At 43.4% G+C, this 20,136-nt stretch overlaps 1 protein-coding gene and 1 non-coding gene across 2 annotated transcripts in view; both read left to right on the forward strand.

Annotated features, from left to right (window-relative positions):
* Positions 1-826: 826 nt before the first annotated feature.
* The window catches only part of LOC129380636 (uncharacterized), a 37,881-nt gene continuing 18,571 nt past the window's right edge, over positions 827-20,136 (forward strand). Inside the window, exons 1-3 of the mRNA XM_072285109.1 lie at positions 827-1,045; positions 3,471-3,609; positions 16,668-16,776. Of these exons, the coding sequence (XP_072141210.1) occupies positions 860-1,045; positions 3,471-3,609; positions 16,668-16,776 (434 nt within the window). The 5' untranslated portion in view covers positions 827-859. The remainder of the gene's footprint in view (positions 1,046-3,470; positions 3,610-16,667; positions 16,777-20,136) is intronic.
* Positions 6,737-6,922, forward strand: LOC140213832 (U2 spliceosomal RNA). Its single transcript, XR_011890812.1, has one exon. It is a non-coding gene; the product is annotated as a U2 spliceosomal RNA (small nuclear RNA).

The raw sequence follows: 20,136 nt of genomic DNA on the forward strand, positions 1-20,136 counted from the left end.
TTTTATGTTTTATTGGGATAGCAATAATACGAACACGTCAAGCAAATTTTCGCCAACGTTGTAACCCTCCGGTTTACGGTGATATTCTGCTTAGAATTCACGTACGGTAGGAATATGTTACTCCTCCTGCGCCTAATATTTGCACCTAATATTTCATCTAAAGCAGACGAAATTGCTGTTTATTATACTTTCTTGTAAAATGATAATAGATAATCACCCCGCAGTACTTTTACGAAAATCTTTCTAAGGGATGTAATAATTTCCGGTAAGCTGTAAATTCTCATATCACATTTGTCCGCTTGAGATGGTTAACGAGATCAAGTTCACCGGGCGCCGCATCTGTTATTTGTCTAGTGTAATGGAAATTGAGGTCTCATGCTTGCACTTATGGAAACTGAGTGATTTTACGAAATTAACAAAATAGTGGTCTACAAATAAACTTAGTGGCGAACAGTTTCTGGTATATCAATTTGTTTTTTCTAAAATCTAATAGAAGTCTCTCAAATTTTTAAGGTTCTTATTAAAAGCCCTACCACATTTTATACCTATTTGATTTAGGAAACTTGGTGTGGGGTCGAGCTATAGCTCCTTCCTAAAGCTTTCTTAGCTTTGTCACAAACGGCAAGCGCTCTTCGTTCGAAAACGGGCTCACTGAATGAAACTCGCACACGTCAAAATTCGTGCAAGCTAGGCAAACATTGCTATTAGGAATGGCCGTCATCTTGAATACTGCAATTACAAAGGTACGAGTTGAGTTACCTAAATCGCATCAGTCGGCATTGTGAAATCCTTGGGAGCAGTATTTGGTCGAAACATATCAGTGAACATAAACCTATAGAAATAGAAAATAGGTTAAGGAATGAAATCGAGTACGACAGCCTCTGTGAGTGACATTATAAACTTTTGTTCTTGTCGTTCAACAGTGTGTAATATTGGTACTTTTACCCTTAAGATACAAGCGTCTGAAATCGAAGAAACATTGTTCGAAGATAAAACCAACTTGGCTACACTATCGCTCGTCAAGGGTCCTGACGGCGTTCGAGTGGTAAGGGCTGCGTGCAAAAATTATTTGTTCTTTTTATTGTAGTACTAGATTGTCTTCGACCTTCTGAAGCAGTCGAAATCTCATATTTCGCCTGAATGAAGAACTATTTTTGTTATAATAAATAAAATTTTCACAGTAATCTTATTGGGATAGCAAATATATGAGCACTCCAAGCGCATTTCCCCCGTCGCCGTGATGTTCAAGGCCAATAACGCCGTCGCCACACGCCCTACGCAGCATGTGCGAGTGAAGGCGTGCGAGGGCAGCCGACGATAGCGGCTGAATCTCGCCAGCGCGAGAAAACTATAGCGCGCGGGATTTTACCTGTTTGCGTTGTGAGTTATAAGCTTGTTTAAGAAGGTAATGACGAAGATGTGTTTTAATAATGCACCTTATAAATCCTGCCAGCATTTAATTAACGCGAACTTCAACCAACAAGCTTCACGGCTCCTAAAGGCTGGCTATGTACCAATTTGATGGTTTCCGTTGGAGAAGGTTCACTCCGGCGTCTAAACGCGAGTCACTCTGCCTAACACCGAATCTTGGCCCCACTTCCGAGAAGAAAATGGTAGCAGTTATTCCCTACATCCACCAGGTATCTCAAAACCTAAAGAAACTAGCTCCACGAGGCAATGATCAAGTTGTTTTTCGGCACTCAGTACACTGGGTAGTTTATTTTCAAGAAGAAAAGAAACGAAAAACAGATCCCGCGATGAATAGGATACTGGGTGCAAAAAAAAAAACACCTAAAAATTTGTTGAGCACAAGACCTCTGTCATTTATCATATTCCGTTGTCCTGTAACTAATATTACGTCAGGAAAACGGGACATTGCGTCAAGGCTCAGAGGGCGTAGCAGTAAGGTTAATAAAACGCCACCCGATTGTCTTCTTGATTACATAGCCACAGGTGTAGACGCCAACCCTATGTCGATACAACGGTTATCGAAGGCAGAAACAAAGGCCAAGTCACTCGCCTAATAATTAAAGTCGAGCAAATTCACCGTTTAGGTGACGCATGTATCGTTAATTTTTCTTAACCTTCATTGAACATGAATTTCATGCGCATGCAATGACTGACTTTTTAGAATTCTTCAGGGTAATCAGTTTTATATTCAGTTTTAAAGTGATTCTCTATGACGTCATTGAGTGAAAGTAGCTTTGTTAGGCTCGGTGAAGGAATTAAAGATCATGTTTAGGAGCGCCTGTGCGTCCAATGTGCCTTCTATTGTACTTGCCTTTCCCTGTGCTCAACCACCTTTCGTTAATATAAATCACTTCTAATTTCTTATACAGCCTTCTGTGTGCCCTAAGGCACTGCTCAAATGAAAAGATCAACAGTCTATTCTAACGCACCTATTCCTGAATTAAAGCACACCCTTCGCTTTAGAGCTTGATTTCTCGATCACTTGAAAAATACACATGCTGCTACTTCTCATTTCAGCTGTGCAAAAGCGCAACAGTAGAGTTGTCAAGAAGCAAATTGTGAGGAAGAGCACTTCTAAGAAGTTCTAAGTATATATATGTAACGAAAGAGAAAAAAAAAGGAAGCGGAGAGGCCCGCTTCACATCATAAGAACCCAACGAACAAACTCAATCAAAAAGCACAACAAAGCACAATTGAAAAACAGCGTCCCATAACGGAGACAATGGGACATTGGCCCGTGCACGGTCAATAGCTACTTTTTTGTTGTGAAAGGAAGTGCTACCACAGAATGATTTCAATAGGAAAACCAATAACGACAAGCACTGTTGTCTGTTGGACGTCCCAAATTGTCACTCGGGCTGTACACATCCCGGAACGCTGTATTTCCGGTGCAGATACCATGCGAAGATACAGGACAGAAAGTGGCTTATTCACTTTTCAATGGAAGCCATCAACGATGTGCGTAAGGCATTTAACCCACCCTAGTTGCTTAATAGCTATTGCGCTGGGCTGCGAAGCACGAAGTCGCGGGATCAAATCCCGGACACGGCGGCCGCATTTGAATGGGAGCGAAATGCGAAAACACTCGTGTACTTACATTTAGGTGCATGTTAAAGAACCCCAGGTTATCCAAATTTCCGGAGTCCCCTACTATACCGTAACTCATAATGACGTCGTAGTTTTGGCACGTAGTACCGCATACTTTGATCTTACTCTTTTTTCTCAAACGTATTCAAGTGCACTGTGCGCGTATTCAAGACGACTGTGCAAAATAAATAAGAAATAATTAATTGAATGCTCTATAAATGGCTAAGTCTTGTATAATTGCTCATGTTATTCAACGTTTCGAACTAATGAAAGCTATTTTAACATAAAATCGCAAATTCTGCATTTCTTCCTGAAAATTAGGGACAGTAACGCTTATAACTACCATCCAATGCAAACTTGTGAATGTGAAAAAAAATGAAATGCATTTATCATCTTTTTTTTTTGCAACGCAGACAGGATTACTTAGCGCAGCTGAAAAAATTCAGCCGGCATTGTATGGGGCGAGACATGTTTCAGGAGGCCTACCCCACATTGTGACGAGCCTCCAACGGCAGCATGGTTCCCGAACGGTTATGCACGAAAGTAGAAAAGGTACAACTACAATATTGAATGTAATCGAAGTATCGTAATAAAACATTTATATAGTTTATATAGAAGTAAATATCGTAAACATGTCGTTAAGCTTTAGCGGTATTGTCAAACAGAGAAATCAGATATTTGTACATGATAAACTTCAAAACGTTGATACTGCGCTACGGCTGCATAGTGCTGCTTTGGAAGAAGCTTGACGCGGAAACCATTATATATCTATATACCATGCTCTCTATAGTTTGACACTTATGCTTTTTATTGTGAACTTGTGTTAGGTACTAACAAGAAATCGTCCATCATTCCAGATTTGATGGCGACTCCTTTTCAAAGTGCTGCACTAAATATAATTATTGACGTTTGATTGTTGATAGGAAAATAGTACGGCAAAGAGGACGTTCAAATGACATCCGCTAAAATAAAACAAAATTTGCTGCAGCAATGTGTGATCCGGATGTTCAAAACCTTTGGAAAAGTCGGAAATTGAGCAGTAAACAACTGGATGCGGAAACTTCAACAATGTGATGCATGGTAGATATTGCAGATGAAAACGTAGAGCAGATTTAAAAAAAATGGCAATTCTCCAATATAAATGTCTGTCTTGAGCTGGACTCGTGTGACATTTTGTCAACATTTCCTCCATGGCGCTAATCACCCATAGTCTCATATGCATCGGCAAAGACAACAGGAAATCCACCAGTATTATTAAAATGTGATGTGCGTATATGTTTTTCATCTTCTTCGCTCTGAATGTCTTTCACACAATTGGTATGTGTTTGTTTTTTGTCATTTGCAACTTCACCGCTTTAAGCGAGCCCGACGTTCCCTGAGTTGATTCTGGCAGACATGTATGCGCGTCTTTTAATTTCGAGAACAACCGTAGTCCGTAGAACACGATAGCCATGCAAAGCGACATTCACTTTCATTCGTCATCGTCATCATCATCAGCCTATTTTATGTCCACTGCAGGACGAAGGCCTCTCCCTGCGATCTCCAATTACCCGTGTCCTGAGCCAACCAATTGCAACTAGCACCCGCAAATTTCCTAATTTCGTCGCACAACCTAGTCTTCTGCCGTCCTCTGCTGCACTTCCCTTCTCTTGGTACCCGTTCCGTCACCCTAATGGTCCAATAGTTATCTAATGTGCTCATTGCATGACCTGCCCACCGCCATTTCTTTCTCTTAATATCGATTAGAATATCGTCTATACACATTTGCTCTGTGATCGAAACCGCTCTCTTTCTGTCTCTTAGATATATGCCTAAGATTCTTCGTTCCATCGCTCTTTGCGTGGTCCTTAACTCGTTCTCATGCTTCCTTGTCAGTCTCCAAGTCTCTGCACCATATGTATAGGTAAAATGCATTGATTGCATACCTTCTTTTTCAATGATAACGGTAAGCTTCCAGTCAGGAGCGCACGATGTCTGCCGTATGCGATCCTCACCTTCATTATCATGCTATAAGGAAGGAAGGAAAAAGTAGAGAAGGAAAGGCAGGGAGGTTAACCAGTTTAGCGTAACCGGCTTGCTACCCTACACATGGGAGAGGGATGGGGGCGATGAAAGATGGGGAAGGGGGAGAGAGAGAGAGAGAGCACATAGCACAACACACAAATATCGTCCGGTAGAGTCCATCAATCTGGCATTGTACGTGATAACACTGTCAGAGCCGCTTGTCCAATCCCGTCTCTTTCAAAAACTGAAGTAGTCCCTTCGTCGCCTTCACCTGCGATGTCTTCTGTCGGCGGCATGTGAAAATCGTGTCGAGGGACAATGGTCTAGTGTCAAGGTGCGCGAGAACGGATGCCAGGGACTGTCGCTGAACATTATATTCAGGACAGTCGCACAGAATGTGTTGCAGCGTCTCCTCGCAAAGACAGGCATTGCAGAGAGCGTTGTCGGCCATTCCAATGCGGAATGAGTAAGATTTCGTGAAAGCCACCCCTAACCATAAGCGATAAAGCAGAGTCGCCTCGCTTCGGCGGAGTCCAGTTGGCATATAGAGATGCATCAAAGAGGGCAGGTGGTATTGACGGTTGCTCTGGTTGGTCTGGCTGTTTGGTGTGCACCATGAAGAGAGCGTCATCTCCTGTGTGATATTATAGCATTATCATGCTATAATATCATGGTGTGGTGAAGGAGTTCCCACAGAAGTGTATGGGTCCCAGCCACTGGCTGCCACCACTGCCGTAGTCGCTCACTGCCCCGGCGTCCAGACGTGCCGTTCAATAGAAGGGCTCGTATGTGTCGACGTTGCTCGTGAATAACGACACTGCGCCAACATCTCGAGTTAGGCAATTAACGCTAAATAAAAGCATCAAAGAACAGCAAAAGGCATTTCCATAGCAAATTTTTGTTTCAAATAAGTTAAAAACACAAAGGTCTAAACGTATAACGGTTTCCAGCAAGTACTGACGCGAGCACAAGCAAGAAGAAACGGACACGACAACGCTGGACACACGGCTGAAGTTTATTTGGTATACATTCCACAAATCTCATGCGAGGCGGAGATTTCTGCACATGGGCGACGCCCGTCAAATTGTATTAACGCGATAGTGTTAAGTAGCCGGTGTCGCAGAACATCCGGCGCCGGCGCCCGCCATCGGACGTCGTTTCGGCAAAAAGATTTTCAAACCACCCATACCCAGGCCATCCATGTGACGCGAGAAATTTACTGAGATAATCGAATTCCTCAAGCTAAAATACGTAGAAAATCGTAAACTACGACATACACGCAACCTACAGGTATGATCGGTCTCGGATTGTAATGTGACTATAAGAGAAAACATAATTATGTAACACGAAAACTCAAAGAAACTCCTTTTCCAGAGTTTCTACAATTCATAGACCGGCGGCGGCTTCCGCCATCTGCGTGCGCGGCACGCACGTGTCTCAGTGGCAACGGAAAAGCGCACCCTCTTCCTTGCAATACCTCTAGCTGGCGCTCACCGCCGCTGCATCGCGGCCCACGCAAGAGGCCGCGTTTCTACGTGAAACACCCACCTTCATGCATAGCGTTAACGGCTAGCGTTTTTCGGTAAACATTACTGTTACATACGCTCCATTTGCCGGGAAGCGTGAGAAGCAGCCAGAGATGTTGGAATGCCATCACGTTCCACTCTTAAAGACGAAACTTAAGCGTTCTTCAAAATTGTATGTGTTCTTATAAGCTTAATATCTGATACCGGTTGCGTTTCGACCCAAGATATTGTCACGTCAAACTCATTTTTCAAGATGGCGGAGTGGTTGAAGCCTGCTTCACCTACCATCGCGGGTCGTCCCGGTTCATACTATCTTCGGGATAGGTCCATGATTTTTGGTCTACGGACATGAATCCGCTGGAAACTAGCAATATAGGGCTTCGCTGGACGAAACGGCCAAATCGGTCTAAGAACACTCTCCTGCATTATTTCTATGCATACCGATCGCATCAAATAAAGCGCGAGGACCTCCGTTTTGCCTCAGGGAACCTCCTTTTTTCCTTATTTTTTACACAGAAGTGCTTCTCATTCTTTGCTGGGTGTAATTACACACCTATTTTTGTAAAATATCGACTACGGCAAGCGGTGAGCAGTGACGCCACTTAATATGACACACCGCCACCAGCGTGGCCTTGAAACAACACCACTTTGAGGCATATCTTGCGGAAGTGGCTAGCATTGGCCCCATTCTTTGCCCCTCCCCCCCCCCCCCTTAAATACCCCAGTAGGCCCTTCAGGTACTGTCTCTCTACTGTACTATTGACAAGGTCTACCAAGAATTTTGTTCCTTGAACAGCGCGTTCGTCTACACGAGCCTCGTTGGTTTTTTTAGGGAGCAATCAGCTCTATGTACTGATCTATTGCCTAGGCCCTGAAGCAGTGTGAAACATTCTTTTATTTCTTTCCTTGATTCATTCAGTTTTGAACAAAGTCATTTCATTTCTAGCGCATTGTTATGACATATAGCAGTGAGAAAATAACGATATCATAATCGACACTCCCCTAATGCTGATAACTGGCAAGCAGTCTGTGCATCACCGGCATTTTGTATTTCATATCTGGCGTGCAACACAATTTTCGCTACGACATAAGTTATAAAAGGCGTCATTCGTTTGGTCGTTTCAGATAATGGCCCTTTAAACTGCACCGATAAATCTATTACCAACAATGTAACTGTTGAAGTTTACGTTGTGTCGGACTATCCCCACAACAAGAGATTTGAAGAGCGGGACTTCTTGCTCTACCTATGCATCTTCATGAACAGCGTAAGAAGAATGAACAACTTATATAAGGATGGAAGTGTGTCATACAAATAAGCATCGCGTAGGGCGTTGATACGCACATATTTGACTTTACTATAAAATAAACATAAACCTATTGCGAGAAGCACCGGGTTATTTAGAAGTATGCATTAGTTTAAACTAAAAATACCACAGTCAATCCCTGAAGCCACATTGCGAATATGTAGTGGTAAGAATATATCAAAATATTACAGTGAACAATGATAATGATATCTTAACGTAGTGTTAAGTCCCGCATACCCGAACATTGCGAAGAATACGTATTCTCGATTTTCCCAAATATTCAAGATGCTTAAAGCTTGTCAACTCTACCATGGTCTTAGATTGTCGTTCATCAGCCAACATCAGATATTGCATGCGTATGTTCAGCGGCGTGCACGGCTGGTGTCGCGACATAAATTCGGGCTGACTTTCCGATACACAACAAGCAGCCATGTCTTTCAATACCAGATTTATTTACTGTTCGGTAATATTTGTTCTTCGTTCTCAATAACCGAGGACAGCAGGTTACAATGAGGCAATAATGAATAAATAGATATAGACACCCGTGTATATCCCGCAAAAATTATTAAATCTATATTCAGTAAAGCAGATGCGCACAACAATATCACAAAACTAGCTTGTGGCATACAGCGCCGTAACGTGAGAGGCTTGTGTCAGTATAGAAAATGGGTTCGGGGTGTTTTTGTTTTGTTTCAGCTAAACGCGATATTCATGAGCATGTCTTGCCCTGACGTGAGGCTTATACTCGTTGGAGCAGAAAAAACCGACCAGGCAAGTCAATGCTTTCATCTTTGAAACACTAAAATATTGCGTCTGACACAAACAATTTTCTGGACTTTTCAGAACCGAGAGACTGAATACGTTTTCGGACTTGAACTAATGAACGACATGACTTCCTTGCATCTCTTTCGGAATTACGCCAGCGGTAAAAGGGCAGAATATGGATATCCGGACATCGTGCTGCTACTCACAGGGTAAAATATATACGAAAATGACGAAATTCTATCTCGGTGAAGAAACCGATTTTTATGTTCAGTTTGTACTTTATGTACGTTTTCATCTATGAATAAGGCGAATATTCGACACCTACAAGATTTTCTGACGTAGTTCTTTCTTTCTCTCATCACGACATACAAGATACTAACCTCGCGCACGGAGCCATATTTTCCCTTCGCCCGCTAACATTTCCTCCAAGGCTGCAGCATATATCGTGTGTCATTGTAGTATACTATGATAATTTGTATATAACCATCAAATAAATATAGAAGACCAAACACATATGCAAATAGACCAACATATTTTTTGCACACTTCGGCGGCACGTTGTTTGCTAAAACAGAGCTTACAATCCACTCAATAAAGCTTATGCAACATGAGCACAAGACAAATACGCTGAAAGACTGCCACGTTGCCGCATGTCACAGACACACATTGAGAAAATATACGCGTTGCCTATATAAAGAATAATGCCCAAAAACAGACACCATATTATCAAATTATACACATATTGAATAAATACCATATACAGTAAGATGGAGCAAGTAAGCTGGAATACAAAGCATATGTTGAGGATATATCTCATAAATACTGACCTAGAATTATCGCCATCTCTTCATTATTTTCATACTCTATTTAATTAGGTTACATGAATTCCTACTGTATTTTGTGATTATTGTAAACATGCTGCTTTTATTTTGTTATTCGAGTCTTTTTATAGGTATGCAATTGTAAAAAGTGATTCTGTTTTCCTTCCTCCAATATTGAGAATGTTATACACCATGTTCTTTTGAAATCAATTGGGAAATTTTCCTTTAAATAACTTTTTTCATATGAAGAATTTTTTTTGCCTTCTGAAATTTTATAACACGGGTTTATGGAAGAATATTTGTGGAATTCACTTCTCATATTGCAAAATGTAGGAGCCTCTTTCAACAATTTTTTTACAATTTTTGTAATTCACTTCATGCAAACTGATGGGGGCAGTTGGCAACAAGCAACAACATTCTCTCAGGTGTCCGAAGCGTCTAGCCTTAGTTTCTTCAGACGCAGCCGTAAGTGAAATGCAATTAAAAGTGAAAAATGAACAATAATTCTTGGGGTTTTAGATCCTACAGATCTTCTCTGAATTGCGGGTTCGCGTAGCGGGGGCCTCCACATTACTTTTACATATTCGGTTGTCAACACATGCACCTACGCTCGGTACGCTAGCGCTTTCCCTTCCCCCACCGTAGTCGTGCGGGCACTTCACCGGGAATTTCAGTCCCCGACCTGGTATTCAGCACAAAAGAAAACAAATGAGAAGCTTCTGCGGGTAAATGCATTTTCTTATTTCTGCTAAATAATAGTCAGTGTGCCGGAAGAGAGGCATAGGCGTTAGCACGGAAAGTGTTAATGTATTCCAGCCTAAGATAAGGCCACGTGAATATTCGATGACCACTTTTTTCATGATACAGGTTCAGTCGAAATCCTAATGTCACACTGATTTGTTGGTTTTTCAGGCGTGACCTCTACGAAAGTACTCGTCGTGGGCCAAACAGACATGTGTCCGGTAGGCTTGGAGCTGCATCAACGTCTTTTATAGTGCTGATTTTCGTTGTGCCGTAAGCATCATTTCGTCACTGCATGTGCAGCATGCTTCGTAATATCATCAGAATATGACTAAAACGTCAGCAAAAGCAGTAACAACAGCAGCTTCTGAGTTTAACGCTGAGTAAGCTACGGTAATCAACAAAAATTAACTAAGCTAATCCCGCTGATGACGTAGCACAAACATGGTTGATCCTGTTTGCTGAAATGAAAACCGCTTACTTTTACGGGATGCCTGTGCAGGGTAACATGTGTTTGGTCGCAAATATTTTATTTAACTTTTAAAGCGAGCCAACTATCGAAGTACTGTAATGAGAAGTGTGGGTGGTCCAGCCCTAACACTTTCATGGAATTACCACCTCTCCAGGGCATTATGCGGAAATTAAGCTTTTAGGTTGTCTCTTTCTCTGGGATCCGTATGAGTTCCTTGCCCAGTAGATGTAGCCGGCCATCTCGCACACAAATAAGCCATGAAAAAATAAGGCTGGAACACCTGTAACGCTAGTACGGTGGAGTTTCGAGAGGTATTTTGTAGTGGAGTTTGTTTATGTATCAGAAGTCGTGTTTGTATGTGTAAAGGCGGCCGCCAAAATATTTATTAAAGTATAGACTGCTCTTGAACAATGCATTTATATGTATGCAGGCGCGTTAAATGGCGAGCACTGGGTTTTCTGTTTTAGTACTCATAAACCCTACTTCCTACTGCCATGGTTGCTTAGTGGCTATGGTGTCGGGCTTCGAGGTCGCGGGATCGAATCCCGGCCACGGCGGCCGCATTTGGATGGGGACGAAATGCGAAAACACCGGTGTACTTATATTTCAGTGCACGTTAAAGAACCCCAGGTGGTCCAAAGTATCGGAGTTCCCCACTACAGCATGCCTCATAATCAGAAAGTGGTTTTGGCACTGTAAACCGCCTAATTTAACACCTACTTCGAATTCTAACGGCACCTTGACACGAAAGCGGTCTCTGTAGTAAGGTGTGATGGTAGACTTCATGGAAATGACTTACGTTCGCGGAAATCAATTACGTGGATGCACTCGGAAGAACTAATCAGGCTAACATCTTTATTCTTTTAATGCAGACGCTATCAAACAAATTTTTCTGACGTATTGCTGCATTATGGTTGATGGTCAATTTATGCCATAAACATCACATATACAAAACCTAAACCAAGTGTTACGTCGTAGCGATGATAAAGGAGCACGCAGTACCAACACCGTGAGCCACGAATTACCTTCTTGGGAGAACTTGGACCGCGAAAAGCAACTTACACCCAAAGCGTAGCGAAAGCGGCCAACACAGTCGCCGGCCATGAAAAACTTGATCAACAGGTGCAGAGCCTAAGCTGTTTTTTCATTACTCGTCGTACATTCTAACATAATCACTTGTGTTCGCTAATGTTCTAGAATCATCACCACTACGCACATTGAGCACGCAATATGATTGAACGAGGTGCTTCGCTAATATACCTAGCCACACTATTCCAGAAAATTTTGGGATATAAAGGCGCATCTTGCACCCAGTGACAACTTTGTTTTAAGTTATATAGACCGTGAAAAAGATTATGCAACCCACGCACTGTGGAAATCGGTGTCAGCGAAGGTTTTTGTGCTGTTTGGTTCAATTGGCGATCAGTAGCCGTGACTTTGATGTCAAATGTTTAATTCCTTCACTGTATTGTGCAATGGGGAACGGTGAGCAATCGGAAACATTATTTCGCGTGGAACACACAGCATGGCCTTTTTGCTTCAGGCGTTCTTGTGTCATTGTTGTTATAACCATCGATAAGGTTATCATTGTAATTTGGCCACACTGTACGTCAGGTTGTTGCACTAGTGTTACAAATCGTTATTGTAATTACGGGGGTTAACGCGCGAAAACCACAATGGAATTAGGATGCATGACGTAGTGGCGGACTCCCGATAGTGTTTTCTCCCCCTGGGGTTTTTTATAGTGCTCCAAATCTATGTGCACGAGCATTTTTGTACTTCGCCCGCATTGAAATCGGGCTTCCGTGATCGGGATCGAACCCCCGACCTCGAGGAACGCCCGACCCCAAGGAAAGCTAACGCGGAGACCCGAAAAGTGTTTATTTGACGTGTGGTTGCTTTGTAGCGTCGCCTAGGCGCTACAATGCTTTAATGCGGCTCTGCGTCTGCACGACCTGCGTCACTTCTCCACCTGATTAATTTGCATGGCCCTTATTTTTCCTGAATATCGGAAACGTACGATAATGTACCTTGAACATGAGCTTATCCAATTTGTCCGCAACCGGCATTCTTCTCTAGCAGCAGTGTTTTCTTGCCTTCTTACTTCGCCTATTAACTTTCCAACCGGTGCCCCATTTATGCGAGCTGCGAGAGAACAGTGGCAATGCTGTTTTTCACTCGTTTAGTGAATGTGGTGGGTCAGCCCATACTCGGTCCTTTCTCTCCCTATCTACTCTATATTAATTTATCTTGCTCCCCTCACGACTGTTGCAGGTTAGTTAAGAGGTAAGTACTGCGGTGTCCGCAATGTGGGGGAGGGGAGGCACGGATAAAACAAGTTGTCATGTGGCGACGCTCAGGGAGATCCGGAGGACATTATGGTGGCGAGAGGGAATGGTACAAGGGAGTTTCAGTCGTCACCTCTCGCGTCCTGCCTTGTATATACACGCCCTAGACCATTAGTCCCCCCCCCCCACACGGCGGTGTACAAGCCAGCGACAGCAGCAGCAGTAGTGGAAAAAATTGAACTAACAGGACAAAGCTTCACTTTAAAAGTGAGGGCAAGCCACCCTTTTCAGAGTGTGAACTCGCCTTCAAAGGGACCACTGAGCCTGTTTACCTTTCGATTGTTCCAAAACTGTTGATTCCGAGTATAGCAGCCGGTCACCACACTACGCGCGGCAGTTATGAGATCAGCGATTACAAATACGCGCTCGATGCTGAAAGCTGACGATGCGGTTGTGATTTTCTAATGTGTATTCTGTTTTGTTCAGGACAGTGGGTGCGTCATCACGTGAATTTTGAATCTTAAGCGTCCGTACGAGGAATGGTGCAAGATGGGTGAAATAGAGAAATAATTGGAAAAAGAAAGATAACCACAACTTGTTAAATGTTAATGTCTCATCGAGCGGGAAAACTTACCTAGAAATGCTGGCCCCATACGCACAAGCAGCTGCTACTTGCACTTTTATTACTGTAAATAATAAAAGTGAATTTTAGTGACTGGTATGAATGATCGCATACAAACTAAGCACGTGCGAAGAAAATGCGATGCAGAAGCCGCAGTTATGTTCATTCTGATGAGGCCTACAGATGCCACACTCCGGTGAAAGGTCGAAGTGGTTCAGATTAGATTATGGTGTTTTACGTGCCAAAACCACTTTCTGATTATGAGGCACGCCGTAGTGGAGGACTCCGGAAATTTCGGCCACCTGGGGTTCTTTAACGTGCACCTAAATCTAAGTACACGGGTGTTTTCGCATTTCGCCCCCATCGAAATGCGGCCGCCGTGGCCGGGATTCGATCCCGCGACCTCGTGCTCAGCAGCCTAACACCATAGCAACTGAGCAACCTCGAAGTGGTTCAGTTACCGCATTCCATCTCCACAGTATCTACGAATCCATACCTACGTTGAGTTAGCATTGACGAACGCAAACAAGTGTAACTCTTGGTGCCAATTTATTCATGATTTCTAAATTACGGCTAATCATCCGATCAAGTTCACATTCACCAACGCTTACGTTGCATCCACGATAATACAAACTTCCTTAACGTGGCTTCTTTCCTCCTTTGCGATGATATCTTTGTCCGCGGCATCCCCACACGTTTCCTATTCTACCCTCCTCTCCGAATTAGTTGAGGCCATTCGTCACTATTTATCTACCGCACACAGGATCGCCACCAAATTACATCTTCAGGCAAGTGTCTGCAATAAGCGAATGAGCTGGGCCTGCGCCTACTTTTGTAGTGCATTTCGCACGACCACCACTGTTTGAACTGTGCCCTGCTCTATGTCACTTTGGATTATAATTGTTCCTGCCGCAAACCTAGCGGTCATTCTGAGATTACGCGTTTCTTAGTTCCAGACCCTTCATTATTCTTGGTCACCTAACTTTCCTTTCATGGTGCCTCGCAAAGCGAGCACATATTTGGCGGACGCTGTGTATCTGCGATCTCTGATTTTGGTTGGCGCTCTCAAATGAACTCCTTTAGATTTAAATGTGCCCGTACTGCGTGCTTTGTAAAGTGACTAAAACCACCTATGACACAATCTTCGTAAACGCCATCATGCCATCCACGCTGACATCCCTTGACCCGCCGTGGTTGCTCAGTGGCTATGGTGTTGGGCTGCTGAGCACGAGGTCGTGCGTTCGAATCCCGGCCACGGCGGCCGCATTTCGATGGGCGCGAAATGCGAAAACACCCGTGTAATTAGATTTAGGTGCACGTTAAAGAACCTCAGGTTGTCGAAATTTCCGGAGTCCTCCACTACGGCGTTCCTCATAATCAGAAATAGTTTTGGCACGTCAAACCTCATAATTAATTAATTAATTGACATCCCTCGAAGCCAATCAGGCCGCACGTCCACCATGCTCTTCCTCATTGGCCCGCTTGACATACCAGGATTGCGCTTTTTCCATCGTGGCCAGCATCAGAGTGCAGAACTACGACCATGGTAAAGGATAAAATAGCGCAGTGCGCAGGACACAGATCATGACAAAACAACAGGAGCACTTTATGTCCGTGTACACCCTTACGTTATGTTTGACACTGCTACACGAACTAGCATACACTCCTGGGCTAGAAAACCGTAAGAACTATCCGCGAAAGTCAACACAGATTTGTCGAAATACCCGAATTGTGGTAAATACAAATCGGCAGAGCAAGGCACCCTTTGTAAAGAAATAGTGACGCCTCCCATGCAAGCCTTGCTCATAGGTCGTTGGTGCAGGCAGAAGTATTCAGAAAAATAAACAAAACTTTATGCCACTAAAATAACTACAAGCTTGTTTGCGACAATGTTTACTTATATTTCAAATCAATGAAACCACGGAGACATGGCGGTACAAGCAACATTCTAAATCTAAAATAGATATATCACTTTTCTAGAAGCTACGCCAAGAGGTCAATCTAACCATGTACCCACGTGAACAAAAAGCTATTTGAATAAAGAACATCGATTAAATACAACGAATCTATTTTTCTAAGCTCAGTACCGCTACATAAGGTACGCCACCGGTTTACAACACAGAAACTTGTCAATGCGGCCCTCGGTCCATTGAAAGTATCCCCTTGTTGCAACTAAAAAGAGTGTCCACAAAAAAAGTGACTGCAAGCACACGGTTCAGCCACCCTCATGCTGTTCCCCATGAACTTGGCTACACAAACAGGGCGAATATATTACATAATCCGTCCTACGATAACACTGATATTGGAATGAAGACAATGTGTAGTATGATGCACGAGAATAAACGCGAACATATGAGAAATAATTATGAACCGCGTAGAAATGCAAACCTAACACATTGGCCACACGCAACGCATTTAACTCTTTTCCAACACATAACAATATTTCCGGAATTACACGGGGGATGAAAATCTGCGAAGTAAAAATATTTGTGTGTTCTATTGCTCAAATTCAAATGTTCCTTTAACTAACTGGTGTTAAAGACTGTATATGACTGCGAAGGAATAACCATGCGTTGGTTGAACTATGGCAGTCGCGTTTGAGAAATATGCTGTGCTCATATTCACAAAATTAGCCAGTTTTGTTTGCACGGGTTCGGCATCGGTCACAGCTCTACAAAATCTCGGTGATTTTGCTAGCGCGTGAAACCTGCAGGTTACATTGTTTTTTGAGCAAATTTACCTTGATGTTGGAAAAATTTGTGCAGAAAATAAATTCATCTTAGCAGCTTATGGAGCTTGCGTTCACTTTTACACCACCACTGAGACCACAGCTTCTGGCTTCTGTGAAAGACCGTCGCTGCTCAGACGCCTTCTGCGGTATAGACCGGCTCACTTACGCTGAAAACGCAGAGCCAACTAGGGCGCACTTGACACTGACTGGATTGTGATTTCAAATATACTGCTGTTTTGCTTTGAACTTGACGATTATGAGAGTAAATGACAGCGAATAAATGCAATGGACGTTCTCGACAAAGGCTTTGGTCATATTTTATATTGTAATACTGCAGGAATCGCTTATGAAGGTGGCCTTTGCACCGATCACTATGTGGCGATAGCTGAAGACATCCCAGGTTCGTACAGCGGTGTCCTGGACGCTGCACATGAACTTGGGCACAGGTGAGAAATAGCTCTATCAATTTAAAACACTGTCACATTTTAAAAGGGCACATTGCCCTCCTAGAGTGAAGACGGCATTTCTCAAAGTGAGCCAGTGTACCTCCGTTGCAATAGTCTCCTACAAGGCGTCCAAGAGACAAATACGGTGGCCGACACTCGTTATTCTCAAATTCTTGCACAATTACCCGTCGCTCGAACAAGCACACAGCGCAAGCCGCAAATCTATGCCATTTTACAGCATAAACGGTAATGGACTCATTCCAATGGTTGTGTCGGTCGGTGATGGTGACCGCTGCATCCGCCGACCGCATCCGGCGCCCGTGCCAGCTGTCGCCGAGGGTGAGAAAATGCGCGGTTTCCACCTGGGTTCCCGCCGCGTGGCAGTCAGCTACTCTACCACTGAGCCATGCCAGCGCATGCCGGCATGTAATGGAAAAATGCCCCGTAAGCGCGTCCTAGCACGCGACGAGACACGCGATGTGACATGCGCGCCGCGAAGCACCGAGGGAGCACGACACCGCTTTGGCAATAGAGCGCTTACCCTTCCAACCGTTCGAGGTTACCCTGCTCCTTTGCTCTTCGCCACCTCCGTCGGCATCGGACAAGGTCTTCGCCTGCCCTCTCCAAAACGCGGATCGAGCCGTGTATTGGACGCAACAGCCTTACCTAACAGACCATTCTTGCGATAATCGATTCCCCGGCTGGTAAAAGCAGTCATTCACCACCAGCGACACCAGCCTCTGCGCCGGCGACGCGCGATATAAGGTTCCGCCCGTGAACTCCCATCTGGGGCACAACACCGCTTTTATAATGAAGCGCTTACCCTTCCTAGTGTTCCAGGTCAGTTAACTTGATTATTGTACTTGCCTAAAGAGCAAGAATCGCTGCCTGTTGTTTGTGTCGTGCCCCAGAGAGGGCTTATGTCCCTTGGAAACATGAGCTGAAAGCGTGTGCCGTTCTTTAAGTAGCCTTCTTTTAATTTTTTCCTCGGAATTCGAGACTAACCCCTGAACCAGTCCTGACGAAGTACTGGCTACTGTGCTGGAGACTGTTCAAAGGATTGAATCCGGCCAAGACGCAATTCGCAATCCTTTCGAAGATTTGAAGCTGTGAGAAGCATACCTAGATATTGAACTGAAACAATTGTGTTCTAGGCTTCGCGCTCTTGAAGTTGATGTTTCAGAACTAAAAAAATTACCATTATTTATCGTCAGCTGATTCACGTGGTGCGGTTTCGAGCGACATCTCTGATCAGCTCAGAAAAATTGAATCACGCTATAATGATGCGAAAAACCGGCATCCACGCGATAACTTTTTTTTTAATTACCGATGATGTTTCTGAGACGTGGTCAAACTCTCAAACTAAAGTCATTGACCTGTGCAAGAAAAATTTGATATTACAATTGATTGACCCCAAATAGAACGGGCACACGAAATTGGCAAATATGAGACGAATAAATGCCGACCAGCCATGGTCAAGTTCTCTTTCTTTAAAGACAAACACATATCCTTGAAAACGGTTCAAAGCTCGAAGGAACTGATGTCGCACTGCACGAAAATTTTTCCTTCCAGACCTGCCTGGCTATGAAAAAGCTTCCAGAATTCGCCAAACCAAACAAAAGTTCCGTGCATGCAAGCTCAACTTCGGGAAGCTTAAATTAAATGACAGCGTGTACGAGTACGATGCCGTTAACGACGCCGTAATGTTGCCTTCGGCGAAGGAAAGGCGTAACTCGACGACACCTGTCATCAGGAAAGAAAAAAATTATGTCTTATCGTAATACCACTGCACACTTATGCTTCACTAACATACGCAGCATCCTTCCTAGACGCATCGAGCTTAGTTCTCATCTGGACAGCTGTCAATCTGAGATTTATTTCTAACCGAAACGTGGCTTCCCCATGAAGTTAGGAACGACGAAGTCTTGCCTGATTTGAGTAACTTCACTATCTATCGAAATGATGGGAATGATAATAGGGGAGTTGGGGTGCTGATTGCAGTAAAGAGGCATATAACTTCTATTCACGTTGATATTCCTAGCAGATTAGATACTTTATGGGTTCGCATCACATCATCCACTTCTAAACACCTTTTTGGAGTCTGTTTAGACAACCTTACAGTCCCCAATCATTCACCTCTGATTTGCACGATAACCTCGCTGAATTAAAAGCTAAACTTCCAAAAGCACGTATGTACCTAGTTAGCGACTTCAACTACCCGGAAATCGATTGGTCTAGCTTATGTTCGCGAACGAGTGACGCTAATACTTCTCTTCAATGAACTCTCAATTTCTCATTGTTACAACTGCTGCATAAGCCTACCCGAGAGAACATGCTCGATCTCGTCTTCGCGTCAGTCCCAGACAGTATTAGCGATATTTCATATTCTAACGGATCTTGCGATCATGTGCTGATTCTTTTTATGTTTCCATATCCTTATGCACACGTGAACTAACGTATAAACGTATTTTGGCTATAACCTTGCTGACGTCAATACGATTCATTTCGGCTTGCAACGTTTTTGTGACTCATACCTTCCGACATTTTTACAGCGTTCCGTCCATGACAACTGGCTTTGTTTAAACACCGTTTCGAGGAATTAATGCACTTTCATATACCACTACACTCATTTCGCGTGAACTCGTCTAAACCGTGGTTTAACCGGATGTTACATGTACTAAAAAAAACAAAAAAAGGCCACTTTTAAAAGCTGCCAAACGCCTTGGCACACCTGCTTCATGGCAGAAAGACAAAACGGCCGATAAAAAGTATTGCAGTGCCATCTGCAAAGCCATTTTAAATACTATTCTCATGATCTTCAATCGCTTATGACGCAAAACCCCAAAAAAATTCTGGAAAGAGATATCGCCTACTGATACTACGGCTCTTATTTCCTTGTTCGATGACACTGATGCTGCACTCAATCAAGAAGATTGCCCGCATATTTTCAACGACTATGTTGCCTCAGTGTTAACGAAGGAAGACCATTCCGCTATTCCTTTATTACCTGATATAGATTACCAATACAATAGCCCCATAGAAATTAGTGTCACTAGTATTGAAACACTGATTAGCAATATCAAGACATCAACTTCCGCCGGCGTTGATGAGTCAGTTCAAAAACTCTCAAAAACACTTATGTATTCAATCAGTATCCTCTTTCATATCTATCGTCAGTCGCTAGCAACTGGAGATATTCTAGAGGACTGAAAAATTGGAAAAATTATCCCTATATTCAAATCAGGTGATAAAACAAACCTATGTAACTATCGCCCACCATTATTGACACCCGTCCCATGTAACATTCGGGAACACATCATTGTATCAGGTGTTGCGAAGCATCTAGAAATTAATAATTCG

Source organism: Dermacentor andersoni, chromosome 10, assembly GCF_023375885.2.
Source record: "Dermacentor andersoni chromosome 10, qqDerAnde1_hic_scaffold, whole genome shotgun sequence".
Classification (NCBI taxonomy): Eukaryota; Metazoa; Arthropoda; class Arachnida; order Ixodida; family Ixodidae; genus Dermacentor; species Dermacentor andersoni.